At 35.7% G+C, this 21222-nt stretch overlaps 2 protein-coding genes and 1 non-coding gene across 5 annotated transcripts; all 3 read right to left on the minus strand.

Annotated features, from left to right (window-relative positions):
• Positions 1-923: 923 nt before the first annotated feature.
• Positions 924-12024, minus strand: LOC118060047 (AP-2 complex subunit alpha-1). 2 transcript variants are annotated; one of them, XM_035073165.2, is made up of 27 exons: positions 11538-12024; positions 9716-9847; positions 9187-9312; positions 8926-8988; positions 8741-8838; positions 8441-8648; positions 8175-8246; positions 8002-8094; positions 7401-7502; positions 7164-7261; positions 6787-6868; positions 6572-6660; positions 5912-6017; positions 5748-5813; positions 5507-5613; positions 5307-5411; positions 5098-5218; positions 4773-4955; positions 4432-4662; positions 4088-4168; positions 3781-3945; positions 3584-3670; positions 3362-3487; positions 2292-2372; positions 2133-2204; positions 1641-1720; positions 924-1558 (listed from the first exon to the last, which is right to left on the minus strand). In XM_035073165.2, the coding sequence occupies exons 1-27, from the start codon at positions 11667-11669 to the stop codon at positions 1420-1422; spliced, it is 3045 nt and encodes a 1014-aa protein (XP_034929056.1). In that variant the 5' UTR covers positions 11670-12024; the 3' UTR covers positions 924-1419. The 2 variants fall into 2 exon arrangements, with proteins under 2 accessions (XP_034929056.1, XP_034929046.1); XM_035073155.2 differs by having other exon boundaries at positions 4432-4665.
• Positions 12025-15394: 3370 nt separating this feature from the next.
• On the minus strand, positions 15395-15476 carry TRNAS-GCU (transfer RNA serine (anticodon GCU)). Its single transcript has one exon. It is a non-coding gene; the product is annotated as a tRNA-Ser (tRNA).
• A 427-nt stretch (positions 15477-15903) lies between these two features.
• Positions 15904-20887, minus strand: LOC118060038 (BTB/POZ domain-containing protein At3g44820). 2 transcript variants are annotated; one of them, XM_035073134.2, is made up of 4 exons: positions 20395-20887; positions 19952-20021; positions 16879-18078; positions 15904-16795 (listed from the first exon to the last, which is right to left on the minus strand). In XM_035073134.2, the coding sequence occupies exons 1-4, from the start codon at positions 20442-20444 to the stop codon at positions 16232-16234; spliced, it is 1884 nt and encodes a 627-aa protein (XP_034929025.1). In that variant the 5' UTR covers positions 20445-20887; the 3' UTR covers positions 15904-16231. The 2 variants fall into 2 exon arrangements, with proteins under 2 accessions (XP_034929025.1, XP_034929032.1); XM_035073141.2 differs by lacking the exon at positions 19952-20021 and having other exon boundaries at positions 20395-20884.
• Between the last annotated feature and the right edge of the window lie 335 nt (positions 20888-21222).

A 21222-nucleotide genomic window follows, 5' to 3' on the forward strand; every position in this document is an offset into this window, starting at 1 on the left:
TAGACCACCCCCATTTTGTGTTTAGGTCTGGTAAATTTAGGATATTGCAGGGAGAAAAAGAGGGAGGTTTTTTTTCTTTTTTTTACAAAAAGGCGGGAATACTGTTTTTTTTCTCCTTCAAAAATGAATGATCCAATCAATACAGGGCCACGGCCCACAATAGTTGAACTAAAAACTACAAGCCTAGATGGATGAAAGCCCAGACCAATCCGAACATCTAATTTTGTGCTAGCAGGCTGCGGTTAAAATTTCGTGAAATCTCACATTTTCAGGAGCGCCACCACCGCCTTCTAGTTACATGCCCGTTGGTGAACGCAGAAAGAACACTTAGAAGGTAAGATCAAGCAGCAAAGGTTACTATGTATGCCATGGATGGATTTTACAGCAGATTTATAATTTTCACGCAGGAGTTCAAGGAAATGGTGAACTTGGGTTCCAATTTCTTTAACCCATTTCAGCTTTCAAGGACAACAGAAAAGATACTCAAGTCTTGACATTAGTAATGTATTTTGTACTAGTCTAATTGTTTGGAAGATTTTTCAGAAGGGAGAAAAAGTTTAATACTTATAGCAAACAAATCATATTTAAAATTAAATTCAATATGAATTTGATTGATAATTTATTATAATTTTTATGTTTGAAATGAAATATTATGTTACAATTTTTTTTTTCATAATATCTATTTCAATATCATTATAAAAAGGGTTAAATTTTGTCACTACACGTAATTCTTACACGCCTCTAAACAAAACAAATAATCATTTTCTTACACCCTTAACCTCAAAATATTTAACCTTCAATTATTAACCCCCAGCCAGACTGTAAACAGTACATGAACGAGTTTTCTTCAGAATGGGACGCAACCATAAAAGCACACAATCTGAATAATAATTATATAAAAAAAAATGGTACGAACCAAAATATGAATAAATAACATCAATCTCAGTTTAAGCCTATAACTCTTGTTGAATAAATATAGTTAGGCACTGACAACTAGATACAAACTATTACAACTGTTTCTACTTCATGTAAAATATCTTACAATGCTGTCAAATTTTTGTGCTCCAGAAACCAATCCAGTAAAACTGGGGAAGAGAAAGGAGTGTTAAGAACTTTTCAAGGGAAAAAAGAAATCAAAGAAACCCTCGCCCCAAAATATATATTTAGAAATGAAAGGAAGAAAGAAAAACCTCACTAAGCACATTACAATAGTGCAAGAGAATCTCAAAATCCCGACCATCCCATGGAAATTCAATTTGAATAATTGAGCTGCTCGCAGATTGGCTCACCCTTCATTCCGCCAGCCCTAGCTTGTAAAATTTCTGACCCGCCTCTTGAGAACAGATGGGTGGACCAACCGTATAAATCAAGTTTACAAGTGTATATTGAACAAATCTTCACACATCAATCGCCTCAATGTTACAGCAAACCAGCCAGCAGAGCCCCGGGATCCGTCAAAGCTGCAGGAGTGGTTGGCTGAGCTGCTGGTGGTGCCGGTGCAGGTGGACGTGATGCTGTAGGAATACTAACTAATTGTTCTTTGATGAACTCCTTGAGCCTGCACAAGGAAAAGTTTGAGAAATGTAAATGGGTTTAAGTGTGGGTTGACAGACTTGTAGGCTTGGACATCAAATACATACTCCAATGTCAGTGTTGGGTCCCCTGAGGCAACCGTCATCCGCAACTGCGTTAGATCTGCCGGGTCTGTTTCGATTCTTATCTGAAATATTGCATACAAAGAGGCAGTCAAAGAGCAGTTCAAACTAACAAGAAGGAACCGATTGTGAAGTGGGAAAGAGTTACAAATGTTTGTTTCGATTCTTATCTGAAATATTGCATACAAAGAGGCTGTCAAAGAGCAGTTCAGACTAACAAGAAGGAACCGATTGTGAAGTGGGAAAGAGTTACAAATGTTTATATCAAGCTGCCTAGGAAAGCTTTCAAGTGAATTTATTTTCAACTCTTATTATGAATAACAGACTAGAACTAGACACCAGGTAAGATAATGAGACCCACTGGTTAGATACCCGCTAACAAATCCACCATACAAAATGCTCATTCTATGACAGCAAATAGAACTACAAAACCAATTATTAACTCAAATAAACAAAGATAATAAAAGATACACTCACCAAGCAAAGCATGGGCCGTGTACTCTCTGAGTAGAAAGTTGTACTTGCAACCAGGTTGTTGGGGTTTGGATCCTAAAACAGAAAACAAAGCAGTGAACAACTCTTTATATAACTCGAAGTGAGGATAGTAGACAGAAAAAAGAAGAACGAATCACTTACAAGCCCCGGACAAACTGTCAACCTCAAACTGTTAAATAGGTTTGTCATTTCGATGAGAGACAATGGCCTGACGCCTCTAACCTGTACCATTAATAAGATGATAATAAAAAATGATCATGTTAGTCAGTGCAAGGGGATCAGAAATAGCAACATAATAAATGGCGATTGTGCTCGAAACTAACAATATTGACGAGTTTCAGCACCAAAGATTGGCTGTTTGCTAGATATCCTTGAAACCATGAATGATAAGATCCGTACATCCTCTAAAAACAAGATCAACCATTTCATATTGATCAACCAAGAGGAATTTATAGATTATTTTAATTTAATTTTAGATTTTGAGATTTCTTGTAAACCTAGTTTATCAAGGAATTCATCTTACTTTGTAATGTGAACATTACACTTTAGAAATTCGCTTATTTAGGAAGTTACTATTGGCTAGGAGCTTCTGTCATTTATGGTTTTTCTTTTTCTTTTTCTGCTTTGTCTTCTTGAAAATGACACCTACTGATGTAATAGGTAGACTTGATTACTTTCAAGTACTCTAAGTTGTCGGTGGACTTGAAATTCATTCAGTTAGAGAGCTGTGGCCTCGAGCATTCTCCCTTTTTCTATGTCCAGGTGCTTCTATTTCTTTCCTGTGAGACCCTTTCCACAGCTACAGTAAAAACCCTAATTTAGGCCTAAAATCCTCGATTTTCAAAATCCAGCTCACTGTGAAATCTTTGTGGGCACACATCCAAAGTTGTCCTACATGACACCTCCTTGCTAACATGAATGAGAAAGCAAGATATACAACTCTAAAGGCAGCTGCAACAGTTAATACTGGAACAGTGTAACAACCTTGTGCAAGAATACACACACACAAATCATTTGTGTGAAAGCCTATAATATTTATCAATTGGTGCCAAGACTTGATACATCACTCTACCAATCAGGTTGTATAAAGGCAGCTACACTCATCAGCATGAATCAAATCACAATCATAACATGGAACAAACAGGGAAAGAACCTTTCTGCCCAACAAAAAAAACTGACATGTTTTGAACAGAAGAGCAAAATATACATACTACTTCTTGAAGCTTCAGTGGTGGTCCTGAAAGTGATCTCCATTGTGGGAAAAACTCTTCAGCAGATACTGAAATAGGCTGTAGAAATTTGTTTAGAACAGCTGGAAGCCGAAGCTTGACATTGACCTACAAAAAGTCCAAAATTAGATAATTGTAAATGATAAACATAGCCGGCTATTTAAAAAATTAGCAACGTGGAACACATTTCCTATATTATTGTACCATGTTTGTAACAAACTTGTAAGAGAAGTCAAGAACTGCGACATCCCTGCTTGGGTGGAGATTCATTAATTCAAGTGGGCATTGCACCTATACAACCAAGAGGAAATATCTAAGAACAATTGATGATTAAGGAACAATAATGATGAAAGGGTGACACACGGTGATCAACAGCCAGTTACCAATTCCAAGCATTTTACCTGTGCCCGTGGAGGAATAGTTTCAGGTACTAAGGAGATCTCTATTTTTAAATGGACAGGGGGTAGTATCAGAGCTTGAACAGAAACAAGTGGAGAAGTGTTTTTGTTTCCCAAGAAAAGGACAAGACGTCCTTGATGCGCTCGCCACTCTGCTTTAATACCAATCTGCAAGATATTTGATGCTAAAATCAGGGAAATTATTGTAGAAGCTTTGAAAGAACTGTGTGGCCAACCTTAAATGCTATGAAGGGAAGTGGCTTGGACATCTAACAAAGAGAAGTAATTGTTTGGAAACAACAACTCATACCTGAATGTTTGGATCCTCATATAAAACACCACTATCCTTCAAGCACAAAGCATAAAATCTTTCGTTGATATTTCCAATTGGCTGCAATCATCATGAACAAACTCAGCTTGTCAAATGCAAGAATCAAAATGGTATACAAGTCATGTTCGATCTGCCAATGCACTACAGCTGAGTTATGCTAAACCTGCTTGAATGGCATTGCATTATACATCAAAACATGCTCAAGCAAAACCATCAGCCTACACAATTAATGGCACAAACAAATCTGAAAGGGAAAAGACTTCCAAGTTTTTATATGTTTTAAATTTCCTATAAACTAAACATGCCATAGCAGAACTACATACCTGAACAGTATTGGTTTGCTCTCCTACAGGAACAATGGCTGCATAGTCCGCTGAACTTGGAACCCCTTCCAGTCCAGAAACTGCATTTGGCTCAGATTGGACAGCTCCAGGAGGTCCTTCAATAGCCAGTGGACCCAGGAGATCACCTAGGAGATCTCCTGAAGCAGGTTGAGGATCTACTGTAGTCAAAGTCCCATTTGCCTGGGACAATCCTTGGTCTGCCGAAGTATGCTGCTATCAAATTAAACAAAAAACAGATTCCCAAATGCAACTCAGAAATCATTTATACGTTCTTCCAAGGAAAAACTAGGATTCATGAATAATGGACAAGAACTACCCACATCATCACTCATGCTGGGAATTTTTACTAGACTAAGCTCGCCAACAATTTGAGGTGTCCCATTAGCAGGCCGTTGGTCTGTTACAACCAATGCATTAGACGTTTGCTGCTGTGCCCGCAACTTAATAGCACTTTGTTCTGCAGAATCTATTTCAGCATCCTCAGCTTTTTTTAACAATGCAGACTGAATTTCCGAGTGAAAAGACCAAAATTAGTTCCAATAGCATGCAATTCAATCCCTTAATCAGAGTCAGAGATGAGTTTGCAGGTGGTAACCTAGAATAGTTTCTTTATTTGGATCTATTATTGTTAGTAAACGCATATACCTGACGCTCAGGGAATTTAGGCATTTCAGCCAAAATGTCCATTAGAGCTGCACCCTTCCTACTTAATGCAAAATACTCAACTGCTCGTTGTTGTATCTCAACATCAATGCAACTCTCATATCTATGAAAACACAAAAATTATTGAGGTTAGCAGAATAACCAACACATAACAACCTAACAGAGGATGAGAGGAGCAAAGTAAAACTCACTTGCTAAATATTGCCCAGACAATTTTTTGTAGTTCTGGGTCCGCAGGTTGAGTGTGCATTAAGATCTTAGCATATGTGGAAAGAAGAATTGGAATGGTTGTAGTTCTGCAGACACATTCATTTGTCTAACATATCAATGACCAGGTGAAAATAAAATATAGATATGACAGAAAAGATAGGCAAAGGTTAGGTGTTCTTACGATACAGTAGGGAGCTTCTCGTGTATGACACTAAATATTTCCTTTGGACTACAACCAGGCCTTCTGACCAAAAGGTGGCTGTATTCTCCAAGGAGATATGCACTGACCTGTTACACCAACATACCAATACCAAAACAAGTCAGACATCTATATCTAACACGTGCGCACCCCTCTCTTTTCATATCAGAGTAATTTACAAACTAGTATTAGTGCCAAAACGTATCAGTGCAAAACTACACACCTTGACCATGGTCTCATGAATGGCAGGCTTGTCAAGATACTCTCTGGCTTTTGCTGCTGCATAAGGCTGATCAAATGTTTCAAGTTTCAGTAGAAAAGTCTCTGGATCGAGGTCTCTATTATCAACAAGATTTATTATGCTTAAACCAAGGATATTTTAATTACCTGTAGGTCTTCATTGTTTGTAACAAACTGCACAACACGAAACCATATATCATCACTGACAAAATCCCCTGCCTTGTCAATCAATTGAAGTATCACATCCACATACCTGTGCTCAAGATAAATAGTATACACAGATAAACAAGTGCAAGCAACAATTGGTATTTGGTTGCTTCTGATCAATAACAAACAACTTGGAATCTAGCAATGTTGAACTAGCAGTGAAAAATGGTAGGGTGATGAGCTCAAGCTACTGATTTCAGTTTCACAGGGATGGAAATCTTCTTTTACTAATATAACGCAGAAAAGATAGTATATTGTCTTGCAGAAAGTAGATTATTAGTTCAGCACAGATATGGGCAGGAAAAATGAGAAAAGCCATACAAGAAGGATGGAAATTACTCAGCATTGCAAGAAATTTCAGATTCTTTAAGGCAGTTGCTTGCCAGGGAGACGTGTCTTTCCAAGTTTGAATTTTTAATGCCAGAATTCATATAGACATTTCATTTTAGAGCCAAAAGCCAATGATGTTTATGACTTAAAAATCAAAAGCCTGTCCATTCATGTTTCCTTCAATGTATATCCAAATGATAAAGAAATTTTGCGTTCACAACTACTATGCCCAGCATTTCCCTATAGCTTGTAATGGCAAAAGATCCTTACCAAGACAAATCAGGAGCAAACTTTTCGGCAAGAATGGCAGCTTTAAGAGACAGCTCCTCACGCATTGCAAAATCTGCTGCGCTAAGATACTGAACATCAGATAAAAATCAGTGCACTCTCATTTTTCTTGGCAGACCAATAAAGAATGCCAGTAGAATTGTGAACTACATTCTTATCAAAATGTCAGTCCACATATTTGATGCATATATTTATACCTGCAACAGTTCTTCCACTATGTCCTTTGCATTTGAAACATCACACATACCATAGAGTAAATCAAGAGCACGCCGACGGATACTGTAGGGAAAACTTGAAGTCAGCTAAATAAATCTGAGACTGTAATTGATCTAAAACCTCAAAAACTATCTGTTGGCATTTAGGGGTACGCAATCAGTTTTATCCTCATAAACACGAGATATCCAAAACACTGCGCATACATCTGAGCCATGTTTAGTAGATAAGATGCCCTCTTTTTATAATCATATGACATACTCAAAAAGGAAACAAAGTAGAAAACACAAAAGTCATATGCATCAAAAACCACATCAAGAACTATAAAATTTTCATCAAATGCAACACACTCAAAGTTAACCTGATGTCAGGATCTTTCAACGAGGTAATGATCTGAGCCTGATGTCTTTTAATGATATCTTGCACATCTGTAACCATCAACATCCGACTCATATTCTCCTGCAGCAAAGCAACAAAAAAATTGTAATGTTCAATCATGCAGTTATACAACAGCAAATAGATTCACCCATCAAAGTTTAGACATATATCCACTTTAGTAAGTTTATTGAGTTACTAAAATGATAAAACTACAACTCACCAAGCCAAGATATCGGATATTTGGCTCACGTACAGCAATAAACTTGCCAAGAAGGGCAACACACTGAGACATCATCTCCTTTTCAGCATCAAGATGCATTACCTGCAAAAAGGAAATTAAGATCTAGAAACCACAACCCACAGGCTTCTAACTAATTGGTACGCTTGTAAAGTAGGGGGGGGACTTGAGTTCAAGTCCCATCTTTGCCAGCATTTCATTTGTCTCCATAAATAAAGCACAACACCAGGACCCTTAGAATGCTCATTAACTATAAATTTACTTCATTAAGCATTTGTGTAGTTAAAATGTGAAAAAGAGGGCAGAAACCCTATCACATGCATTTCCAACCATAGTAGAGAAATTAAGAAGGATAGTCTCATAATGTCACCAAAGGCTGAGAGCTCATATGGTAATGTAAACACCACAACTAATCAACTTGAGGGGGGGGGGATTCTGCTCCTTCAAAATCAAATCCTTTCTTTAATCGCATGCACATGCTTGTCAATAACAACACAGAATATTATATCAACAAACAATACATAAGCCTATATATATATAACATATTGATGTACCAACATGCTTAGTTGAGCAGTCAACTTACAAGAGCAAGGGCTTCAAAGAGAACAGCATGTGATGCATTGTTCTTATTTACATTTTTTACAACATCAGTTCCCATTAGTATCCGCTGTAAGACCTGAGATCACAAATTAGGTTTTATTAGCAACACAAATCCTAATGAGGATGTCAAATTAAATTCTTTGAAAACAGTCAGACCTCAAACAAGGATCTTCTAACATTAGGATCTTCAATAGTTGGAAAGTACTGAAGCGCCCTCATTGCCTTAACCTGTATAATTGAATCAACATGAACTTGTAAGCTATGAATGGAGAAATTTCTGACTGCTAACATTCACGAGATGTAGGAAGAAAACTGGGTAGATTGGATCATATGTAATCAACCTTGCTACGAATCCCTCTCCCTCACTCTCTTCTTTTTTTCCAGAAGACAACAACAACAACAAAAAACATATATATACTGACCTGAAGCCAAGGAGATGGGATACCATAATAAGTGTATTCTTGTGGGATATCTTGGTTCCTCGCAAGTCGCTCCAATATCTTAACACACTTTGGTAGACAACTCCAGTATGCCTCATGGTTATTTGACACTAAAGCAACAAGAAGGCTCGTAGAAGACGTCAGAACACCAAGATCACGTTCATCTAGCAGTTGTGCCATCCGATCCGCCCTAAGGCATTTGAAAAAAGAGACCATTAAAATCGACAAAGATAAAAGGTATTTTTGGATAATAGCCGAGAAGGAAACCTTCAACAAACATACCAGCCATCTATATTGACGACATCTGGATTTTTTCTGTACAAGCGCAGCAAACATAATGCAGCCTTCTTTCTCACAAGCGGCCTGCAGCTACTAGAAATCTAAAACCAAAAACGAGGGAGACGTTCACATCTATCATTTTCAAAATATGCTAGTAAAAAAAACTCAAAATTATTGCCATCTCTTACGAGCAACTTTTGAACATCTGGTGCCAAAGATTCAGCAAATTCTCTTCCACCAATATTCCCAACCTGCAATAATAAAAGCAAAATAGTCTCAAAGGTAAGATTTCAAATAAATGTTGTAGGGTGAGTTGGCGAAAGGAAAAGAGGAGAGACACTATAGAATAAAGAGGAACAGACAAAGGTACTTTTCTGAAACATCTTAATATCATCTGAAAATAAAAATACACAAGCCTAGAAACTAAAAAACATCTTCTGTTACCATACCATAGTCAAAGCCAGGCACTGAAAAGTTTCATTCCGACCAATAATATCATTGCGCACTGTATTTATTGCTAATCTCAGAAAATCATGGTTCTCATTTAGCAAAGATGATGTCACTATGTACCCAACCTGCAGGCATTCGCAGAAAAACAAAAGTTAATTGAACAGCAAAGTCAATTCTGAACATAAAGGAAACAGAAATGCATAAGTTCACATCATGGGAGGTGTAGCTTTTGAGGAACACATTATATTTATCTTAGGAAATACTACAAACATGTCGTTTCCAAGGATCTTGAAGGCTTCCGTTCCTATACAAAATTTAATTGGTATAGATATTGCTTTCCTTGCCATTTTAATGGTTCCTATTGACCACATGTAGAAGAGCTCTTCAGGATTGTTAGTACATCCACTGACTATGGCAAACAAACCAGTATAACCAATGTTTTCAATGATTCACTTAGACAAGCCAATTACCAGCCAGCCACATGACTATCAATCATTAGAAATCATGAAAAGCTTAAACAAAATTTACCTGCTTTTCAGGGTACTTCGGCGCAGATATTAAGGAAACAGCTTCCATGTGACCAAAATCTACATCATAGCCTAGCATGTGAATGTAAAGCATTTTCCAAACATATTTCTTCTTTTCATAATGAGTCAAACCCTGTCAAAGAAACAAAAAAATCCATATAACAGCTCTCTCTATTTAATAGAATATTGCAAGTGTTGTTTGATACATGGGAGAATTAACAATGCATAAACTTTTACATAGGCTATCTAAAAGCATTTCCATCATTCCCTGATGTTGCATTGTTCTGATTGAGCAGCAATTCAATAAACTGCATACAACTTACAGGTAGATATTAAGGACGAACATCAAGGTGATGCAGACAGGAACAAGATGCAGCAGCAAACCAGTATTTAAGAATGTGAGGAACCAATCTTCAAAAACTGTTTTTAATGCCTAAGAGGTTCCCCTGCAATTCTAAATTTCTCCATCTGGGCCTTTTTTAAAGTTCTGAATCAAAACATGGCCAGTCAAACTATATCACGAGATCAAATTATCACCACCTGAAAAAATCTATACCTCAAAGACCCAGAGCAATCTTGAGCTTTAACAAAACACAGATCTAACACAAGTATGGGATCTAATATATGTAAACTTAACTTGAGCAAATTCTTTCTTCCACTATAAGAAAAAATAAGCCTTTTCCCAGATACACAAAGCCTTTACGTGGGTTGAAAGCAATTTTTTAGCTTCCCACTGACAACAAACAAATTTAAAGGCATGAGAGCAATCTCCAAAACATTAACCCGCAGATTTGAACTGGGATTTCTGTTTCCAACTAAAGCACTTCTTCATCTTCAAATTATATGTAGTCAAATAATAGACGATAGCTACTAACTTGGAACAATACTGAAAACCAACACGGTTCTTAAATATGAATAGGCAATAGCTACTAACTTCTTTCCTTTACTCGATGTCACAACCATTCCATCCCAAACGCTCCATCTTAGAAACTAAGATACATTTCCCTTCTCACATACCAAAGTTTTCCACACAAGCCTTTCCCATTCAACGTCCTATCAAACTCAACATCATTCAACCATATGTATTTCAATGCAGTGAAAAAGGAATGTCCTCTCAGTGCCATCATCAGTTCACATCTGCAGCACAAGTAAATATCCAAACACACTAACTAAAAAGGCTCTAGCCTGATTGCTATTCCTATTACTTCTTCTTTCCTTTTTGTTCCATCGACATTTCAAACTCTTCGATCAAGTAAACCACAGTGAAAATATGTTCTATATGCCCAACCTGATCCTTCATCGAACTGCCGTGAATTACTCATTCTGACCTAAATCAGCGTCAACGCACCTCTACTCCAAATCTTAAAACCATACATCTCCACGCCTGACAGTTCACTAAAAAGAACTAACACCAAGAAAAAAAATCCAAATTTACCGCCATTCACTGCCACGAGCTCGCACAACAAGAACTCTCCATTTCCACAGGCCCTAAACATTTATGCTATAAGTTATGCTAATCTAAATGAATTTTTTTTCTCCGAATTCACTTCCAGAAAAATCCCAGCCATTGGATTTACCAGACCCACCGCTGTGGTCAACAAAATCAACTGATACAGCTCTTCCAGAAGTGAGTAACTTTATGTGAGATTAACATCATTACTCTTATGCCATATATACTTGCATTAGCTCAGCTGAATTTCAAACTTCACTAAGAAATTTCTCGGTGATTAAAGTAATCAGATATAAATTAACGTTATCTAAATAGATATAAAATGATTAAATTGTAAAAATAGAAAAAGAATTGAAAAAATAAAAACCCTAACCTTTTCGCTTTTGAAACGGGTACGGATATTGCCAAGCTCTTTATCGACGCGAAGCCTTTCTTGCTCTTTGTTCTGACAATTTCGAATATCGCTTATAAAGACAGAGAGACCTCTCATGCCTGATAACGCCATTTCCTCTTGGATCCAGCAATTAGAGAGGGTTCCTCTTTTTAGTTGTCAGTTTTTCTTCGAATTCGTCTCTCTTTGATAGAACGATGACAGTTAGATCTAAGAGGAAACGATGGAGATCTGAGTGTGAATTGGAGCAGGAATGGCGAGGGAGAGAGACGGAGTCTTGACGGTATGATCGAGAGAGAGATGGGAATTTATTTTGTTTTGCGCTTTCCTTCCTTTTTTTCTAGAGAGAGAAAGGGTGGACTGAGGAGAGGAGGGACGACTTTTATTTACCTTAATTTAATTTAGTTTAACCTAACCTCCTGCGAGTCCCATCTGTAATTTAATTCTTCCTCTTTTTTCTAGAGAGAGAAAGGGTGGCCTGAGGAGAAGAGGAGGGACGTTGAAAATTGTTTTATTAAAAAATAATTAATTCTCCCTCTTTCCCTTCTGAAATTTTGTTTTTTTTTTTTTTTGCATTTTATTATTTCTTTTATTTGGTTATTTTTTTTTAAAAAAAAATAGTCACTAATATTTATGAAGATTTAGAGTTGAAAATTTATTTTAATTTTTTTTATATAATTATCATGATATCAAAATAATATCTCAACATTAAATTAATATTAAAAAAATATCTCAGCTTTGTGGTATGGTTTATTTTAAAAATATAGTTAAAAAAAAATAATTAAAAAAACTAGGTTATTAAATTATGTGGAGTCAATTGACCCGATTTACGAGTTTGGCAAGGTACTCTCAGTTATACCAGTTCATAGGTTTAGCATGGCTATCTTTTTTCTTTCTTTCTTTCTAGTTGGACTTAATTATATTATCATTTATTTTTTTTTTATCATATAGTTAAAAAACATGTTAATAAATTTGTCGACCTATTGACAAGTTTAACGAGTTTAATTTTTAAAAAAAAAAATTATTTTTTTATTTTATCATTCAATATTAAGCTAATTAGGAATTGAATTTCATGTTTTTTTCTCGTTTTACTTTCTATGATATTATTATAATCTTAAAAAAATATCTTAGTATTGATTTGACAATCAATTTGACAATTGTTTATTTTTGTATCGTATAGTTAAATAAACAATAATTTAGATAAAAAAAAATAAGTTATTAATCTTAATGGAGTTTATTATCTGATTTGTAAGTTTGACGTATTGGTTACCCGATTAGGTTATGTGGGTTTTCCCATTAAATATGATATGTTTTTTTTTAGCTTTTTATCATTTAATTTTTCTAATTGTTTTTTCTTTACTTTACTCTTTTCTAATGTTGGATTGATGGGAAATAGAATTCATGATTTATTTTTATTTACTTTATATAAGATTATTATAATATTAAATATACATCTTTTTTTAGCATTGACACTTGATTTTATAAGCATCTAATTTTATTATAAAATTAAATAAAAATATTTTACAAAAACAATAAAGTTATTAAACTTATTTCAAGTCAATAACTCAGGTTGCAAGGTAATCAAGGACGATCTAATTTGACATCATTTTAATATTAATTTTTTTTTATCATTTTAAAGTTATTTTAAAAGTTATGTTATGTATTTATTGGCTATCCAAATTGTTTTTGAACCTATTAAATTAAATGATTTATTCTAAAAACTATGTTATATATTTACTAGTCATCCAAATTATTTGTGAACCTATTAAATACATTAGCTTCTATACTGTTTAATTTGCAAATCAAGTTAGATAAGGAAACAGATTGATAGATTCCAAAATTATTCGATTTAATGATATTGTTAAAAAATCTTTATATTCTTAATATTTTTAAATTTTTTAGAAATATATTTCGACCTCCAACAAAGCACTAACGAATGTACTCGTTTAGTATCCTAAACGAAAACAATTGTAGTGGTCAAATAAATCAGTTACTTCACACTTATCCAGCGTCGTCCTTTTTTTTTCTTGCTAGAGTACAATTATGCTGACGAGCTTGATTTAAGTTTTGTTTGGTTTTATGTTTTAATTATATTTTAAATTATTTTAAAATTTTATATTTTTTAATACTTGAATTATTATTATTTTAGATGATTTTGATATACTAATATTAAAAATAATTTTTTTTAAAAAATATTATTTTAATATATTTTAAAATAAAAAATATTTTTAAATAATAATGTCTACCACACTTCTAAATATCCTTTTAATAAAAAAGAATTTTGTATGAATTATAATGTTTTTTTATGCATTTTGTGTGCGAGGTACATGGATTGAGTGTTTGTTAGATAGTTTTTCCGCTTGTAATTTTAAAAGAACTACAAGTTATATTTTTTTTTCATAACTAAAATTTTTAAAAAGAGTGTTCACTAAAATCCATATAAAAGTATCGTGTATAATAATTAGTAGAATATTTTTAAAATTATAATCCGGATACACCTTACTACATCACTAAACAGACGCGAGTTGCATGAACGAGTCCATAATTACAGGTTCTATTTTATTTATTGATTTATTTATTTTAACCGCTGGGTTCTACTTGAACTTCCACCATCTTGGGTTTGAACTTTAAATGAATTCATGGAGCCAAGAATATTTGAGTTTTAATAAACATGACACGATACTGTGTTGAGAACTCGAAGCTGTCATGAACACACGAGTCAAAATACATAAAAAGGAAAAAGGTTTCTGTGGGCTCTGTGAGGCATCATTTCTCTGCTTAAAGTGATGAATGGAAGCATCGGGACCTTCCATGTTCGAGAAAGCCTACGGGTGATGATGGACTGGGTTTCTAATTAAAGAAGCTTGCGAAAGATCTGTCAGAGGCCATGGTTGAAGATACGACTGAGCTCCGGCACAGTTTCTTGAGCTCCAACTTGCGAAAAATCTGTCAGAGGCCATGGCTGAAGAGGTTATAGTGCTCAACAGAAGCAGGTGATCATATCAGGATCTCAGATGAACTGGCTCACAGAAAAAAACTAATCCTACCCTCGATCTCTGTCCATGGAGGGAGGGAACAATTAATATTCAGCAGGAAAAAAATGTCAGACATGACTCATGCGATCACAGTAACCTTGTCTGCAAACTGCATGCCACCATAAATATTGTTGGCAAAGCGCACACCAGCAATGAAAGCCACCGCAACAGGCGGACCTGTTTTGCTGGAGGTGATGCTTCAGCCAGACGCTCCACTGATGACTTGGTGACTAGTAGTGGAAGACACAGCAAGAAACACACCTGACGAACAAAGCATAATATCGGATGAATATATTATTTAAAAATAAATTTAAATCAAATTTTAAAAATTGAAATTGAAAGTAAAATGAAAATGTGATCTTCAATAAAGAATTTGGATGCTATTAATATATTAAACCTTTATTTTGTGAATCATGAAACTTGAATAAACAATGGATGATAGTAATTTATAAAGCATAGCTTTTTATAAAAGGTAATTTTCTTTCGTTTTTTACTCCGTGATGTCTTGTTAAAGCACATAAATGGAATATAATGTACTTTTAAGTGTTGTTCGGGACGGGGATCAAAGAACATTTTATAAAAAATTAATTTTTTTATATATTTTTAGATTGTAAAGATAAAAAAATAATATTATTTTAATATATTTTAAAATAAAAAACAGTTTAAAAAACAATATGAAAATTTAATTGGGAATATTTAAAGTATCTAGTCGAAATAAAAAGATATCCGAGGAGTCAATGGAGACAGGATCCAAAGGTGCAGGAGACTTTTGAGGTTGGCTCGAAAAGATTACAAAAACATAAACGTCGCCTGAGAGATTCGAACTCTCGCGGGGAAACCCCATGTACTTAGCAGGCACACGCCTTAACCACTCGGCCAAAGCGACTGTTGATGGTGACCCTATATATAAATATTTAAATAATAAATTTACTTCTTCTTTGACTTTTGCGAGACTACCCTACTTCAGACGTACAGGGTAATATCTCGAACACCAAACTGGGACCCTGGAAGCAAATCCAGAGTGCTGCTTGATTTGCATTGTTTTCACCTAATCAATCCCCAAGGAGGCAGAGGCTCTAAAACTGCCTTGGGTTGCAGGAAGAAAAATGCCTCATCGTCAAAACCTATTCAATGCATGTACTCGAGAACATACAAATATGAACATCAAACCGCAAAGACAAGAGAAACTAGGCAGGATCGAGGTTCTAACATGCAACATGAATTTTCTGATGTATTTCCAGTGCTTGACAATCTCACAAGACAATTCACAGAGCTGTACATGTATATGCCTTAAAAGGGTGGCAAAAAAAAACGAAAAACAAAAAATAACTACTCCTTTTCTCTATGATAAATACATGATGTATGACAGCTCCATTCTAAATCTGGTGTAACATTTCTCTACAAGTCCAGATTTGGATTGGAGCATATGGCTTTTTGAAGGCGCTGTAAGACTTTCCATAACCCTGCGGCTTGAGAATTCCAAAAGGCTCCTCCTTGAAATGGTCAAAACAACTTTCAAAAGAAGAATACTTCAATAGGGACGAGAAGAAATTGCTTTCTGTTTTCCATACGATTTGAAACCAATTATGTGATACAAAACTGTGATCCTCTTTGCACTGCCTTCTATGCATCAAATTACTATCAAAACAAAGAGAAACTCTTCCAGTGTCTCGAATGGTGGGGACGGTGTGCTTGTTCAACTGATGCTCTAGGTGTTGGTCCAGTAATGTCGACAGCATGAGGTTGTGCATATGAGGATCGTGGAACAAGCTTGCACCCAATCTTCCTGGCAACCAAGCGAGGGGAACTAAGAGAGCTATGTGATTTAGTCACTCTCTTCATCTCTTGTTTTATTTTACTAAATTCTTCTTCAAGTTCCCCAACTCTAGACCTCATATTGTCCATATCTACCTTTAAAACCTGGTTCACTTGCACAACTGTTCTCCACCCATCCCTCTGTACAATCTGGCCAAACCTATCACTAGGAATGGGACCTGCAGGGGCACTTTCAGTGTCCATGGCATGTAGACAGCCAGCAAGAGCAGTTCTCAATTGCATCTGCTCAAAGAACAACACTTGAAGTGCAACTCTAAGTGGTAACCTCGCATTCTGGGAAGCATGGGCACAGGCATCAATGGAGAGCTTCTGGTAGTCAATGGTGTTGCAAAGTTCTTCCTTCTCTTTCTCTGATAGCCAAGGGTGTGCCTGGAAAATGCCACAAGTGATCAGAAAAATTTTGAAACATACAAGAAGGTTGTATAACAGAAGAAAATCCAATGATTTCAGACCTTGAAATATATATCCAGTGCTCTGTATAGCCCGTCATGCAATGGTCTTGAAGATTCTGGAAGGGCCTCTGCAAGAGATCGTATCTTTCTAGGTTTCAAATGTATGTCTGAAGCAACCTCTGCAATGTAGTTATCTATCAGTTTTGCAACCTTTCTTAAAGGTTCAGATGATGGAGATGTTTCTGGGTCCAATGATGATGGAGAAAACAACGTAATCCTGGATTCTGAAGCCATGAAATGATGAATGATCCTTTCCACACAGTCAACATTGTACAAGGTATCAGAATCTGAATAGGCAGGAATAAGAAGACTATCCAGGGTCGCCACTTCCAGCTGCATCCCTACTCTCCTCTCTAGAGAGTCCTTGCACATTTGACTGACACCCAGTATCAGAGCAACTCGAAGAAGTCCCAATAAAAAACGGCAAAAGGATTTCCCCTTTTTCTCCGGGATAAGTTTTTCAATGGTTTCTATCAAAACCTTTTGATCAACAACAGCAGGTGTCAAACTAAAACTGGCAAATGTTCTTGTTTTCCGACTCTGTCCACTCTGCCACCTGCCCAGGCCCGGTAGGTACTTTCTGGCATAATACATAATTGCACCGACAAGAATTTCAGGCCTTATGCCTCTGGTTTCCATTGTATTTATCAATCTTTCAAACAAACCTACACTGAGGTATGATATGTCCTCAAACCACCAGTCAGATTCTATGCTTTGGATTCTAGCCCCGGTGTTTATACCATTCCACAGGATGCTTCCACCAGGGCTCTGTAAGCTACCATACATCATCATGGGCCATCCAAACAAACTAGGATCTGTGCATACCATCATGGATAGAGCACTCAAACATTTGCTTATAATCTGGAGCTTTTCAGCCCTTGCAATAACAGGATCGGAACTTTGAAGAGCCAGTATACAGTCTTTCCAGTTGTGAAGAACATTCTTGTGGAAGAAATTTTCAGACTTGGAAAACAAGTTATCTTCTCCGTACTCATCTGTCATCTGAAGATAGTCTGCTGCACAATACACGATTACTATGTTTCTTGGTGTCAGTTCCACCCTTAATCCATAGCAAAACTTTACTGCAATCAAGAAAGTGTCTGGACCACCAGGGAAATCCTCAAATGCTGCGATGAATGCCTTTTCAGAGGATTCTTCACATATTCGTGCTATCTTCCCACATTTTGACACCAGTGGAAACTGGACAAAAATATATTGTTACCAATATTTCTAAAATCCAACTTGACTAATATCATAAGCTCAACATTAAGAAAATCTTTGCACAAATAGGAAATACAGTGCAATATGATCACATCAAGCATAGATGGCACTGGATGATTTGATAAGATAATTAAATTCATACCAGGCATGGTGATTTTTTATTAATTTTTTCTTTAGAAAAATCTAACCAGATGGTTAAAAAGATGTAAACTAAAACTCCCAAGTTTTTTTTGTGCCACAATAGGCAATCTGTTCACAGGCTAAAGGATTATCTACCACATTTTCTCCATCCTGTGGTAATATAAATGGTTAGGGATTTTTATGAAAGGTATTTTGTGTCATAAACATAAAGCATATCGAAGTAAGGTCTCAAGGAAAATGAAGGCCCCACTAAAAGCAAATGATCCTAAGATATTTACAATACCAATTAATACCAAAAAACTGAATTGCACTCCTGACCAAACACAATAATTCATTCCAAGCACTCTAATCATGATGACAATAAAAACTCACTCTTGCAAGCAATTACAATCTCCTCATGCTGCAGATGTGTTAAGTCCACATCAAGAACAAGATAACCAGACAAAAATAAAATTAATAATAGCAGAGGATAGAGACGTTTGACACTAAGAGCTCATCCGACTCGTATCCATCTTTATGTTATATTCTTATCTGCCATTTACTCTCCTGGATACACTGCGGTATATTCTCTTCTCTTGAAAGAATCTCAGTCTCTGTTTTCTACACAGGTGTTTCTAACATAGATTTTAGCTTCAAATCAAAACTGAGTTAAATGAGGGAAGTTTGGAAAAATGTTACTTCGCAAAATTGAGATCAAATTTTTGGGTTTCTCGATTCTCAACACAAGTCTGAGGAACAATTCATGGCAAAGGAGGTTTGATGGCAGAGCAGGAAGATAGGCAAAGGGGGGAGCAGCAAGAACTTCTCCTCCAAAGTGGCTGGAACTATTGAGAAAACTAGTGTAATGCGTTATCTTATTGAACAACACCGTGCTCCTCCTTGCCCTACTGTGCTCCTTCTTGCCCTACTCTAATCTTAGAGCTAGAAACTGCAATGTGATATATTTAGTCTTATGATTGCCGACTAACAGAATGGACCATTCTGTCAAACAAAACCCCTTAAACATCTTGATCACCGACCAACCTATAATAGAAGCAATTTTGCTGAATTCAAAGAAAGAGAGGCCAAAAATTTGCAAACTGCAGCTGGTTAATTTGAAAGGCATCTAGGAAAGGGCCAGAGATTGACTACTTCTAAAATAGTTCCCCAGAAGTCCTTCCATTTTTCTTCCCTGGACTCATTGTAGGAATACATTTTAAGTCTCCTATCTTCCATTAAAAAAAAAAATTACAGATACAACTGCTTCAATGCACTCCATGCTCATTACAGAACGCCTCAGAGGCCACTTGAGAGTTTTTAAACCAACGGAAAATGTGAAAAGCTGAAAACTTTAGGATTTACTATCAAAACTCCAAGTATATAGGAGACGTGCAAAGAAATGGGACTTCGGTGAAGGATTCGATACACACATTGTACACGACACATAAACTGAATTTACTACAGCATTTCATTACAAGAAAAAAATCTCTCAGCACTGGGAATCTACCAGCATTAAGTTTCATAGTTAAAAGAGTAAGTACAATTAAGTGATCAGCATCAAACATATTTAGGTCAAAAACTCTAGCAGGAAAAGAGTAGACTACCACAATTTTACATAAAACATATATTAAGAATTCAAAATTATTAAAGGACGGGTTCACAAAACAACAAAACGAAGATGAATCAGTTACGGGTGTTCTTAAACCCTACAAGAAGGTAAATATCAGCCTACCTTATGAAGATGGAACTTTATATCATCCAAAACAACAGTGATATCACTTGGCAACCCTGCATTGCAGAACCTGCCAGACCCACCAAGAAATCATATTATCGGGCAACCACACACACACTTGACACTCCTCTCCAACTCTGGAAATCAACCAAACCATCACCACCACGATCATTTTTTTTTTAAAAAAAACTTCTTTTTCTTTAAAAGCCCATGAATTACAATAGAAGGCATGATTAAAACAAAGAAAAAGAACCCATAATTCAAATTTCAATGCAGAGTTCTGGTAGCTGCACACCATCACAGCTTTAAAACAAAACAGATGACAAATGAACTAAGACTGAACACAACCAACAAAGAAAACTGTAAAATATCAGACCCTCCCAAGAAAAAAGAATTAAAATCTGGGATTGAGAGATTATAAGAAATATAGTGAAGAAACATACCAGTCACTACCCTCTTTGTGAAAACCAGTAACTTTCCCTGCAGGGGCCATAACCAAGATAAAAGAGAAACAACACCCCTCCTTTTTTTTCTCTGTTCTTCCTTTTCAAACAAACAAAAATCTCAGTAGGGTAAAAAAGGAAAGGAATTTAAGGCAAATAACCACAAAAACAGAAACATTCTTAATTACTTCATCTTCACGGTGTTAAAAAGGGAAAGAAAAAGAAAAGGGCAAAACAAAAACACAAGGGGGAGAATGGAGGGCAAGAGAGGTCTTAGGTGAGTCAAATGTGGTCGTGTTGGCAACATGAAAAACACTGGGCCTCTTTACAGCTAAGAAAAACACATGCAAGTTGAAGTTTCAAGAGATTAAAGTAGGTGTTGATGTGTTTTAAAAGGTGGAGAATTTTGCATGCCAAGTTAACAAGAAAACCACTAACAGCACGGACCATATAATAGGGAAAAAAAAAAGGAATTTTCAAGTTATGCGGTATTGTTAGGGTGATAAATGAGTTTGTTTTCAAGTTGCTATCTGCATGTCAAATAGTAGAAGAGACCAAGTGAGAATTTTTTTTTTTTTTAAGAGGTTCATTGAACTTTACTTGTAGTCTTTCTTAAGATTGTGTTTGATTATAGAAAAAAAAAATATTTTTTTTTTATTTGTATAGAAATGTACTTAATTGAAGAGACATAAATAAAAATATAAAATAAATAAATATTTTTTTACAATTTTAATCAAAAACAATATTGTTTTAATTTAAAAAAAAACATTTATGGTTAGCTCAATTTGACCATCTTATATATATATTCTAAAATTGTATTACTGACAT

The sequence above is a fragment of the Populus alba genome, chromosome 4, assembly GCF_005239225.2.
Source record: "Populus alba chromosome 4, ASM523922v2, whole genome shotgun sequence".
NCBI classification, from domain to species: domain Eukaryota; kingdom Viridiplantae; phylum Streptophyta; class Magnoliopsida; order Malpighiales; family Salicaceae; genus Populus; species Populus alba.